Source organism: Grampus griseus, assembly GCF_964374135.1.
Source record: "Grampus griseus genome assembly, chromosome: 11".
Classification (NCBI taxonomy): domain Eukaryota; kingdom Metazoa; phylum Chordata; class Mammalia; order Artiodactyla; family Delphinidae; genus Grampus; species Grampus griseus.
The window spans coordinates 16,470,244-16,482,738 of NC_139005.1; the positions used below are offsets into that span (position 1 = coordinate 16,470,244).

General features: G+C 34.8%; 1 protein-coding gene across 1 annotated transcript in view; it reads left to right on the forward strand.

The window, feature by feature from the left end:
* Positions 1-2,348: 2,348 nt before the first annotated feature.
* Positions 2,349-12,495, forward strand: part of LOC309829597 (solute carrier organic anion transporter family member 1B3-like) — a 59,291-nt gene continuing 49,144 nt past the window's right edge. Inside the window, exons 1-2 of the mRNA XM_082665599.1 lie at positions 2,349-2,389; positions 6,826-6,977. Coding sequence (XP_082521725.1) covers positions 6,888-6,977 — 90 coding nt within the window. The 5' untranslated portion in view covers positions 2,349-2,389; positions 6,826-6,887. The remainder of the gene's footprint in view (positions 2,390-6,825; positions 6,978-12,495) is intronic.

A 12,495-nucleotide genomic window follows, 5' to 3' on the forward strand; every position in this document is an offset into this window, starting at 1 on the left:
ATTAATTGCTTTGAGTATTTATAATACACTAATGTCATACACTGAATCTTATTAGGTATCAAATCTGTAATTTGTCAGGTACTATGCAAAGCACTTTGCACACATTATTTAATCCTTACCCCAAGTATTATCTTCCTACTTTACAGATACGGATATTCATGTTCAGAAAAGTTTAGATAACCTACTTAGGTTCATACTGCTAGCAAGTAGCAGAGACAAATTGGCATCAAAATCTATCAGATTGCAAAGACCATATATCATCAGAACTGGGATGATTATCTCTGAAGTAAATACCAATAAGATTATTTTTAGCAAATTTTGCAAGTCTATTGACTCATGGATGTTAGCATAATATTGATCTTGAAAGAGCTGTTGCAACGTCTTTCCTGACCACCTATATTCTTCCACAAGTCACACAAGAAGAACAGTTCAAGTACTTAAAACAGTCATGTAAGAAAAAGAGCAAATGCTCTTTGATCTCTGGAAACACTCCAGAATTTCAACAGAAAGCTTTAGTTTAGGGATTAAAAAGGGTCTACTAATTTGTACTGTTTTACCTTCATTCTTTCAACACAGCTGTCTCAAAACAAAGTGATGTGACTTGAGTAGAACAGAAATTTAAAGAGAAAATCAATAGCATTGGAACCCCTAGACTATATCCCTACTCTGAATGAAAAGGAAGTTCACAAAATCAACTGAAAATGTTCTCTAGCTCTGCTACAGTGGTTCTCAAAATCTGGCATAACATAAAAGTTCACCGAAGTGCTTATTAAAACATCATAATCTTTGGTCAACTGAATCAGAATCTCCTGAGTGTGGGCCCCAGTCTGCTATAGATGACTGGATCCTAACCTTCCCAGGCCCAGGTCTTCATTCCTCAGTTCCCTTTAATAGAGAAATTTAATATTTCCTAACGTTTCCCCTCCACAGTCTCTGATTCTTCCCATGATTCCAACAGTTCCAAGGATCGAACCAATTTATCAACTAACTGAGATATAGGACTTAAATAAATATTGTTGCAGCTGTATCAAGGACTGTCCTGCAGGAGTGATAAGGGGTAACTGTGTTTTCACATATGCATCTTCACATTGCTATATATGTATGTACGTATATATATTCATATGTGTATGTGCATATCTATGTACATGTATATACATTCACATTGCTATCTATATATGATAGCCATATGTATACACACACACGTCTCTCTACATACACATATATTATATATACTATATATAACTATAATGAATAAATAACATATATGTATAAAACATATATAATATACATTATTTATTCATGTGAGAGAAGAAGGGTATGAATTTTATTTGCATTAGTACACCTCCAGAACAGAGCCCAATATCTGAGGTAGAGAGATATAGCAGGGATTCAAAAACATCTGAGTTGCTGAATGAACAAATGAGGGCATGAAACTTCAAGAACCCCGAGAAAATGTTCAATTGTGTCAAGGTCTCCCCGTCTCTAAAAACCAAGTGAATAGAAAGAAATAATGTGACCTACTTTCTGTATACCTTGATATAAGACATCTATTATGCAATGTAGTCTTGACTTTCATCATCTTTAAAACTGTTGTCACTTAGAAGACCTGTCTTGCAATGAATTGGCACTTTACTATTCCATATGGGACATCCAGTATCCAGACACATCATATTAGAATTGCACGCAAATATCAAACAAAAGAGTACATTTGATTTTTTGAATGCTAAAGGAACCTGTAGACAGATTTTTATTTTTCAAAGTTTTTCCCCATTTTTATTTTATTTATTTTTAAACTTTTTATGTTATATTGGAGTATATCAATTAACAACATTGTAACAGTTTCAGGAGCACAGCAAAGCAACTCAGCCACACATATACATGTATCCATTCTCCCCCAGACTCCCCTCCAAACCAGATTGCCACATAACATTGAGCAGAGTTCCCTGTACTATATAGTACAGTATAGTATAGTAGGTCCTTGTGTAGACAAATTTTTTAAATTGCCTTGTAGTCTTTTCTATGTGGAATTGTTTTATCACTTTGGATAATCTGTTGTATTTGTATTTTTAAAGAAAAATATGCAAACAACTTAATTGAGTAAGCAAATGTAAATTATTCTCAGAAGTAAAGCTTAATTTTTGATCTTTTACATACAAGTAATTTGTAAATTATGAGAAATTATTAACATAATCTTTAAACTACAGGCATGCAGAGGAGATTCTTAGGATAAGTAGTTAATTTTCTTCTATTTGCCTGGGACAATGACCTAAGAAGGTAGTTAATCATCATTGGACTGTAAAAAAAATAACGAGCCAACTATTTAACAAGAGACTATAACAACAGATAAAGGGACGGACCTGTGGCCATTGCTGTAGGATCCTAAGTCCAGGTAAGAACCTTTGAGATTCTCGAATTTCAGTGTTTCCTGTATGTGAGAAACTTCCAGAAATTTCAAGGGGAAAAATTGTTTTGATGGACATGATAAATATTACATATTTTATGTTATGTGTCTTCTATACCCTTATGTTCTAAACCTTTAAAACTTATTAACTATCCCTACTAGAGGTAGCTGAGCCTCAGGTTGATGTTTTTAAAAATAAAATACAGAAAATCAGACATTTATAATTTAAAAATAAAGACTGAAATCCCATTCCTATTACTTTCTATTCAAGTGGAACTTCAAGTCTGAAAAAATAATGTGGGTTGGAGAGTTAGTTGGCAAACATCAAGAAATGGGATATGCCTCATAGCCACTTACTCACCTCAACTTTCCTTGTTTCAACTCAAATTTGACCCAAGGGGAGGTCAAAAGAAGAGGTTTTCTAGATGATTTTATCTCTGATTAAATGAGAAAAAACTTCTGCCTCAGCACAGTTCCTGGCACAAACTAAGGACTCAAAAATATTAGTTCGCTTCTCCAACTCAGGAAGGTGGCTACCCTTATAATTATTATTAATATTATTTAATTAAAAAGTATTAAATTATTTACAGACCCATAAAAGGTTTAAGAAGTTAGTAAATGCTGTTTTCCCCTTTTCCCTCCTTAGTACCACATGTATTGTACATGGTAGATCACTTGGATTGCACTGCTTTTCTATGATCACTCAAATAGGAAAAGCTTGCACAGATAAGCAGAGGCTGGTGAGATTCTTCCCTCTGCTCCACCCCAATCAAAAGGGAGCAGAACTGGACTGTACTATTATTCAAGGAAGAGTTGCAATGCTACATCTGAATGCCTGTCTTACAGAACATCGTGGTTTATGTTATAAACTTATTGCATCCCCAAAATTCATTTACATGTTAGCTGTTTAGAACTCTGAGAAAAAAAATATGTCCAGAGAAAAAATTGTTAAATGTCTTCAAGTCAGGCTTAAAATGCCATGGTGATGTGGAAAATACAGTGTTTAGAGTCAACCCTGAATTGATATTTCAACCTTTTAATTACTAGGTAGTGATTTGTCATAATTTAATCTTTTTCAGAAATAAGGTAAAAGTGCCTACATTTCCAACTTTTTATCTGGATACTTTTCCCCAATATGTAGGAGAGAGGTGTGGACTAGCAATCTGTTTGGGAAAGTAGTAGAAATGCAGGGAAAAGGAATGACTACATTACAAGGGATATTGTCCAGTGGAGCAGCAGTGTGGGAAAGGTTATTTCAACTGGGAGTAACAACGGGAAAATATCTAAGAGGGGTGAGTTGGGGCAGAATTACAAACAAGAGATGAAGAAGAACATTACAGGTTAAGAAGAAACATACGGGTGAGCAAAGACCTTTCTTCTGGGGACAGTGGTTCCACAGGGTGGAAAGTGTTTATGGGTGTATTGAGACTAAACACAAAGGCTGGTTTTAGTTCAGGAAGAATATCAAATACTATACGTGAGTTTTATTTTGTGTGGTACAAGAGACCTCTGAAAGATTCTAAGGATGGAAGTGATATGCATAGGAAAGGGAGAAGGCTGGGAGACAGGACAATAATTTAATCAATTGCAATCAACAAGGATAGGAGTGGTGAGATCATAGCATTCGGGAATGTTTGTTGAGTAGCCAAACCAACCAACCAAACAAAAAACTAAAGCTAAAGGGTGACTATCTACCTTTCAAATAATTCAGAGGATTAAGTGGTAAAAATGCTTTCCTAACATTTAAGTCCTGAACAAAGGATACAGAAAGAGGTGTTCATGTAAAAATGACATAAAATTTATCAAAAGGCTGCCTGTGACTTTGGGACCGGACTACTGATTCCCTCCTCACTCCACTTCACTCAGTAACTGAACAGGCCCAGGTATATATGGACCACATGCCAGAAATATAGAATAACTAGGATTCACTTAGATGTACATGGGTGTGGGTTTCTGCATTCATGTGTATGTTTATATACATTCATATACACACAAGTGATAATATCTTCAGATATTTATCATTTCGGTATTTGTACATTAGCCATTTAATATGCATTCTGTATATTGACGGACTTTATATATATATAAATTCTTATTGCATGAATTAATGAATAGAATATACAGTTGATCCTCATCATTTGTGGATTCTGTATTTGTGAATTTTCCTACTCACTAAAATGGATTTGTAACCCTCAAATCAATACTGCTGCTCTTTCATGGTCATTCACATACCTGCAGAGAGTGGCAAAAAATTTGAGTTCTCCCACATGAACGTTCTCAGCTGAGGTTGGACAAGATATAAGATATGGCTCTGCTTTCTTGTTTTTGCTCTCGTAATAGAAACAAGTGACCTTTTCACAGTCTACTTAGAGCCATTTTTTTTCATTTGTGTGCTTTCTGTAGGTGATTTTGCTATTAAAATGGCTCTCAAGCATAATGCTGTCTGTCTAGTGCTGTCTAGTGCTGAAGTGCTGTCTAGTGTTCCTAAGTTCAAGAGAGCTGTGATGTGCCTGACGGAAAAGGTACATGAATTACATAAGCTTCCTTCAGGCTTGAGCTGCAAAGTGCTATTGTCCACAGATTCAATGTTAGTGATCAATAATACGAATTAAATAAGGTGTCTAACAGGAAGGAAACATAAAACAAGGTTATGTATTCATTGGTTGACAAAAATATTGTGACCACAGATAAACAGGAACCAAACCCTGTATTTCCCCTAGGAGCAATGTTTAGTAATTGCTAATTCAGCATTTGCAAGAACTTTATAGAACACAACTACTGCAAATAATGAGAATCAACTGTATATAGAACATGTATTAAATATACTGTATAATTAGTGCCCTATTAAATCATATGTCTATGTTTATGCTTGTTTCTATACATAAATAGGTATTTTTGCTACATAAATATGTATTATGCACATATGAATAAATAAGAATACATTTTCTAAACCTCAGTGAATAACACACTATTCTACAAAAAAGAGCAAATCTAAGAAATAAGTTGATTCATTTTACTAGTCTTTAAGATAGGGGCTTAATAACTCTCAAAATTTTAATCCCTCTTACATTTGACCTCAAAACTCCACTTGTAGGAATTTTATCCTACAGAAATGATCACACATAAATCAAAAGACATATTAAGAAATTTTTCTAATATGAAATAATTCGATGCAACCTAATCTAAATTAGATGCTCCCTAGACATAAAACTAGGTAGATAAACTACAGACAATGGAATACCCTAGAACCATAAGAAAACTGAGTAAGCCATATTAGTATAAAGTTAAGTATATAAAGCAGAGCAAAAAGGCAGATAACTGTAGTAACGGTATGCCGCCATCTGTGTTAAAAAAGGAACATGTTGTGTATTTAATTAAAAATGCATATCGGGGCTTCCCTGGTGGCGCAGTGGTTGAGAGTCCGCCTGCCAATGCAGGGGACACGGGTTCGTGCCCCGGTCTGGGAAGATCCCACATGCCACGGAGCAGCTGGGCCCGTGAGCCATGGCCGCTGAGCCTGCGCGTCCGGAGCCTGTGCTCCACGATGGGAGAGGCCACAACAGTGAGCGGCCCGCGTACCGCAAAGAAAAAAAACCCAAAAAAAACAAAAAAAAATGCATATCGTATTTCTGGACAAGATTCATTGAAAGCTAATAATACTCTTCCTCAGAAAGAGAAACTGGATGAGGGTTAGAGGAAGAATTTTTCCTATATGTCATTTTTGATGTTTTGTGCTTTCAACTTCAAATATACTCTCTCTTCAAAAATAAACAAAATTAAAATAAAGTGGAATCATGGTGATGGTAAGTTCAAGCACGGCCATAGTCCCTTTGCCAGGTACTTAGAGTACACTAAGCTCTTTTTAACAAATCCAAACTTTCTCTGGTTTTTGAGCCTGGTTCCAGAGGTATTAATATTTTCTCTCTGAAACCTTTTTAGGCCACTCTAATTATAATTAATTACATTATTTTTCTATTCATTTTGACTATCTACTATATGCAAGGTACTGTTTGGCATTTTGTAAAACCAGAAAGATGAATTAAACACTTATTTGCCTTCCTAAACCTTATAATGTAGATATACAGAAAATATAACAAAATTTTATTTCCAATAGGTAATTGCTGATAATTTATTTAATCCCATCTAGTGTGTGATTCTATATTACTTTATTTGTTGTGTCAAGTTCCCCTCCATACATTTATCCTCCTAAATTACAATCTCGCTAAAGCTAGAAATTTGTATACGTGTGAGTGTGTGTGTGTGAGTGTGTGAGTGTGTGTTTCCTTTTGTGTCCCGGTGCTCAGGACATGGTAGGTCCTGAATGAATATTAGTGGAATTATTGATTGATTGATGTTGACCTTGAGGCTTTTCTCATTTCTGAATTGTTAAAGTGAAATAAATTATAACTTTCCTCTCCAAAAAGGTGATCATTTTGAACGAAACATCGACAAAAATTGAAAACATTCACATGATATCTGCATTTCAATGATGGACCAGAATCAACATTTGAGTAAGACAGCAGAGGCACAACATTCTGAGAAAAGGAAAACTAGAAACTACTGCAATGGATTCAAGGTGGAATGCGTTTCATGTTTTCAAACTAAAATAAGTAAAGGGAGAATTTTGATTTAAAGAAAAGGCAGCCAGTTTTTTAAAAGAATATTATATTTCAAATTAGAGTTTTCAACTGAAGCATACATTAAAATATTAACACAATGATATACATCTTGATATAAATCAATCTTTAAATCTGAATAAAAGGTCTTTGGTGACATTTCTAGTTAAGAATTTATTAATGTTGAAAATTTAGAAAGATTTTGATATCTTCTCTTTGATTCTTGATGGACAAAAAGATACTTATAAATGTGATTAAAATAAAGCAGTCTCTGTGTAATGGATAGTATGTAAAAAAAAATTCTTACATTTGACCTATAACAGAGAAGATTTATCAGTCTTGTGAATCACTTTGTGGTCTTGACCTATTTAATTTTTTTTTTTTTAAAGAACAGCATTTGTTATTCTATTAACTTAAATGATATAGTCTGAAGGGAACTAAAAGACCTGGCCCAAAGACCTAGTTGATGACTTAGGAAAGTCATTTAATTTTTCCATATGCAAGTGGGTAAAAGTGATAATCCTGTCTCTCGCTTTTGTCACAAAACGGTGAGACAGTGAATGATATAGACTGTATTGCGATTTTCACAGACAGGAAAAAGCAATCCTTGAGCACAGAGTCAAGGAAACCAAGACTCAAGGAAGTTGAGAAGTTTGTGTGAAGTCATCTAGGTTGTAAATGGAACACTCTTAAAACTAAATCAAAGCCTTTAAACCCCGATAGAGAAGACTAGAGGAAATCAAGAAACCAATCAGGGCTGACTTTGATCAATATTTAAAATGTTTTCCTCAAAGTTATAGTCTTATCTAGCTGAATAAAGACCAGAGATCAGATTCAACTGCAATCATGTTATATAAAGTCTGTTTTAACTTTGTCCAGGGAACATGAGGTCTGTTTGTTTTTCAGAGATTATTGGTAAAATCAGTTCTGATGAAATATTTAAGTAATATTTAAACAGAAAAGCAGTCACCAGGAGAAAGTACTGGCTAATGCAACTGGACCACATTCTATTGCCTAGGGGTAGTAGGTTGTGCTGGCTTATTTCGCTTTTAAATATGGAGGGTTACAGTGATTCATTTGCACATGCATTCAAGGTGACAACAAACTAGCTGAAGCAAATAAAATTGCCTGGGTAGTCTCTTGCAGCATATTTGGAGAAAAGCTTCGAGTTAGCAAGTTGTCAGTGTGTATAAAGTATGTGAATTGCAGCCCAATAATAAAGAACAGAGAAGCAATAACAGTAATAGTATATCGAGCACTTACTAAATGCAAGACACTGCTCTAGTATTTTAGTTCTACTAATGGATTTATTCCTTACCACAATTCAGTCAGCCATATGCTATTATCTCCCTTTTACACATGAAAAAAAACTTAGAGGGTGAATGACTTTCTCTAGGTCCCTAGGCTGGAAAGTGGTAGAGCCAAGGTCTGAAATTAGGCGGTCTGATTGCAAGTCCCGTGAGCTCAATTGTACTCCATGTTGCTAAAGTACCTGTGGGTTTCCATAATATTAGTACCCTCAAGATATCCTGGTAAGCACAGATTTGTAAGTGGGCTACTTAATAATCTTCCTCATTCTGTACTTCTAAAAATTCCCCTTTATACCGAATAATTGAGTTTCAAGCAAGCATATTTGCCTGCACACACACAAATACACGTTGTTACTGATGTGGGTATACAGACTCAGCAGGGAAAAATGTGTAAAAGTGCAAATAGATAATAATTTAGAATAACAACGGCATAGTTTGATTCTTTCTTACCCCTCTCCCTCAGTTTTTGAACTGAACCAAGTAGGTTAGATAAACCCTGCAAGTACATTGTTCATCTTTACACTTGTCATTTCTGTGCTTCAGATTTCTCGTACCACTGCGTTGTAATGAGAATTCTTTAAAAACACAAAAGCAGTGCATCATCATCAAAAAACATAAATAATAGGGAAAAAGTAAAAGGTCTCCCATTCTACCTTCATTCCCACTCCCCTTCCGGAAATCATTAGGATAACCATCCCATTTGTAACCACCAGCAGTATCCCTACCCCACAGTTTTCCTCTGGCTAAGCTTCTTCTGGCTTAGTAGACTTTTTGCTATTTCTCAAGATGTGACGTGCACTTCTGACTTGGAGAAGCTTGCACTTGCTCTTTCCTCATCTGAAATGTCTGACTCCCAGATATCTTGCTCTTTCATCTCATTCAAATCTCTATTTAAACGTTACCTCAGGCCTGACCACCCCATATAAATTAGCATTTCCTATCCATAACCCTTGAACCAAATTTGATTTTTCTTCATAGCATTTATCACCTCCTGACACTGAAATACAAATGCACACATATGTATAGGTGTGTATGTATATCTTTAATATAACAAAACAAATTTATCACAGTTCTGTAATAATCATACAATTCTGAAGTTGAGAAGTCTGAAATAGGTCTCACTGAGCTAAAATCAAGACGTTGGCAGAGCTGTATCCTTTCTGGAGACTCTAAAAGACAATTCATTTCCTTGCCTTTTCCAACTTCTGGAAATTGCCCAAAGTTCTTGACTAATAGCTCTCTTCCATATTCAAAGCTAGTGATGGTCAGTCAAGTATTTTTCACATTGACATTGACTTTTCTGCTCCCTTTTCCACATTTAAAGGACCCTTAGGATTACATTGAGTTAACCAGGATAATATAGGATAACCTCTTCAAGGTCATCTGATTAGCAGCCTTAACTCCACTTGCAACCTTAAGACCCCCTTGCCGGGCTACCTAATATATTCATGGGTAGGCAGAGTGACGGCATGCAAAGATGTCCAGGTCCTAATCTCCAAAACCTGTAAATATATATATTTTTCCTAGAGGAAGTCATTTGCCCTCTTTGCATCTAAGTTTTTTCACCTGTGAAAGGGAAATAATAGCATCTGGCTGACAGACTTATGGTAAGGAATAAATCCACTAACAGAAGTAAAACACTAGAACAATGTATGGTATATAGTAAGTGCTCAATAAATGCTAGCTACTACTATTTTTATTGCTTCTTACTTGCTTTGGCCAGATTGTTGTCATCTTGCTGTACATGTGAGAATGAAATCAATGTCCAGCACATTGAGATATAAAGTTGGGTGGCTGATTTGAGATCATTCTTTTTTTATGTAGCTGTTTTTCACTATGAAATTCCTTCTTAATACTGTATTTGTACATACCATATGTTTTGGTATTTTGTGATTTCATTTTTGTTTGTCTTGAGATATTTTCTAAATTCCTTTTTGAGTTCTTGGACCTATTGTTGTTCAAGAGGGTGTTGCCTAATTTTTACATATTTGTGAATTCTCCAGTTTTTCTCCTGCTATTGATTCCTAGTTTCATTCCATTGTGGGTAGAAAAGATACTTGCGATGATATCAATCTTCTTAGATTTGTTAAAACTTATTTTGTGGCCTAACACGTGATATATCTTGGAGAAAGATATGAGTACATTTAAAAGGAATGTGTATTTCATTGTCATTGGGTGGAACGTTTTTTGTATGTCTTTTAGGTCAATTTGGTCTATAGTGGTGTTTGAGTTATCCATTTCCTTATTATTTCTATCCACTATTTAAAATAAGGTATTAAAATCTTCCACTATTATGGTATTGCTCTTTATTTCTCCCTTCTGTTGTGTAAATGTTTGCTTTATATATTTAGGTACTCTAATGTTGGGGATAGAAAGAGAGGTAGATAGATAGATAGACAGATAGGGATAGAGATACTTATTAAATCTTCCTGGTCAATGGACCCTTTTATCATTATATAATGTCCTTTTTGTCTCTTGTGACATTATTTACTTAAAGTCTATTTTGTTTGATATAAATACAACCACCCCTGCTCTCTTTTGGTTACCAATTGTGTGGAATATCTTTTCCCATCACTTCACTTTCAGTCTTTGCGTGTCTTTAGATCTAAAGTGAGTTTCTTATACATAAGTCATAGTTGAGTCGTTTCTTTTTAATTTTTATTTTTTTAATTGAAGTATAGTTGACTTACAATACTATATCAGTGTTAGGTATATAGTCTCTATATACCTGAGATTCAGTATCTTTACAGATTATACTACACTAGAACTTATTACAAGATAATGGCTATAATTCTCTGTGCTATACGTTATATTTTTGGTGCTTATCTATTTTATACATAGCAGTTTGTATATCTTAATCCCATACCCCTAATGTGCCTCTCCTGCTTTCCCCATCCCTACTGGTAACCACTAGTTTTTTTTCTATATCTGTGAATCTGTTTCTGTTTTGCTATATACATTTGTTTGTATTATTTTTTAGATTCCACATATAAGTGATATCATATGGTATTTGTCTTTCTCTGTCTGACTTATTTCACTAAGTGTATTTTCTAGGTCCATATACATTACTCTAAATGGCAGATTTTCACTCTGTTTTATGGCTGAGTAATATTCGTGTGTGTGTGTGTGTGTGTGTCTTTATCTGTTCATCTGTTGATGGACTCTTGGGTTGCTTCAATATCTTGGCTATTGTAAATAGCACTACTATGAACATTGGGTGTATATATCTTTTCGAATTAGTGTTTTTGAGGTTTCCAGATATGTACTCAGGAGTGGAATTGCTCGATCATATGTTAATTCTATTTTTAGTTTTTTGAGGAATCTCCATACTGTTTAGTTTTTGAGGAACCTCCATACTGCAAGTGGCTGCACCAATTTACATTCCCACTGACAGTGTACAGTGTTCCCTTTTCTCCACATCCTCACTGACATTTATTACTTGTAGACCTTTTGATGATGGCCATTCTGATAGGTGTGAGGTGATATCTCATGGTTGTTTGGATTTGCATTTATCTAATAGTTAGTGATGTTAAGTATCTTTTCATGTGTCTGTTGGCCATCTGTATGTCTGCTTTAGAAAAATGTCTACTCAGGTCTTCTGCCAATTATTTACTTATTTTTTATATTGAGTTGCATGGGCTGTTTATATATTTTGGATATTAACCCCTTGCCAGTCATATTAGTTGCAAATATTAACTCCAATTACAAAGGTTGTCTTTTTCTTTTAATCCATGGTTTCCTTTATGTACAGAAGGATTTAAGTTTAATCAGGGCTCATTTGTTTATTTTTGCTTTAATTTTTTTGCCTTAGGAGACAGAACCAAAAAAAGAAAAATGTTGCTACAATTTATAATATGTCAAACAGTGTTCTGCCTATGTTCTCTTCTGGGTGTTTTATGGTTTCAGGTCTTACACTTAGCTCTTTAATCCATTTTAATTTTTTTTGTGTATGGTGTGAGGAAGTGCTCTCATCTCATTGTTTTGCATGTAACTGTACATTTTCCCCAGCACCACTTGTTAAAGACACTGTCTTTCCTCTATCGTGATTCTTACCTCTTTTGTTGAAGATTAATTGACCATAGATGTGTGGGTTTATTTCTGGACTCTCTATTCTGTTTCATTGATGTATGTGTCTGTTTTTGTGCCAGTACCAGGTTGTTTTGGTTAC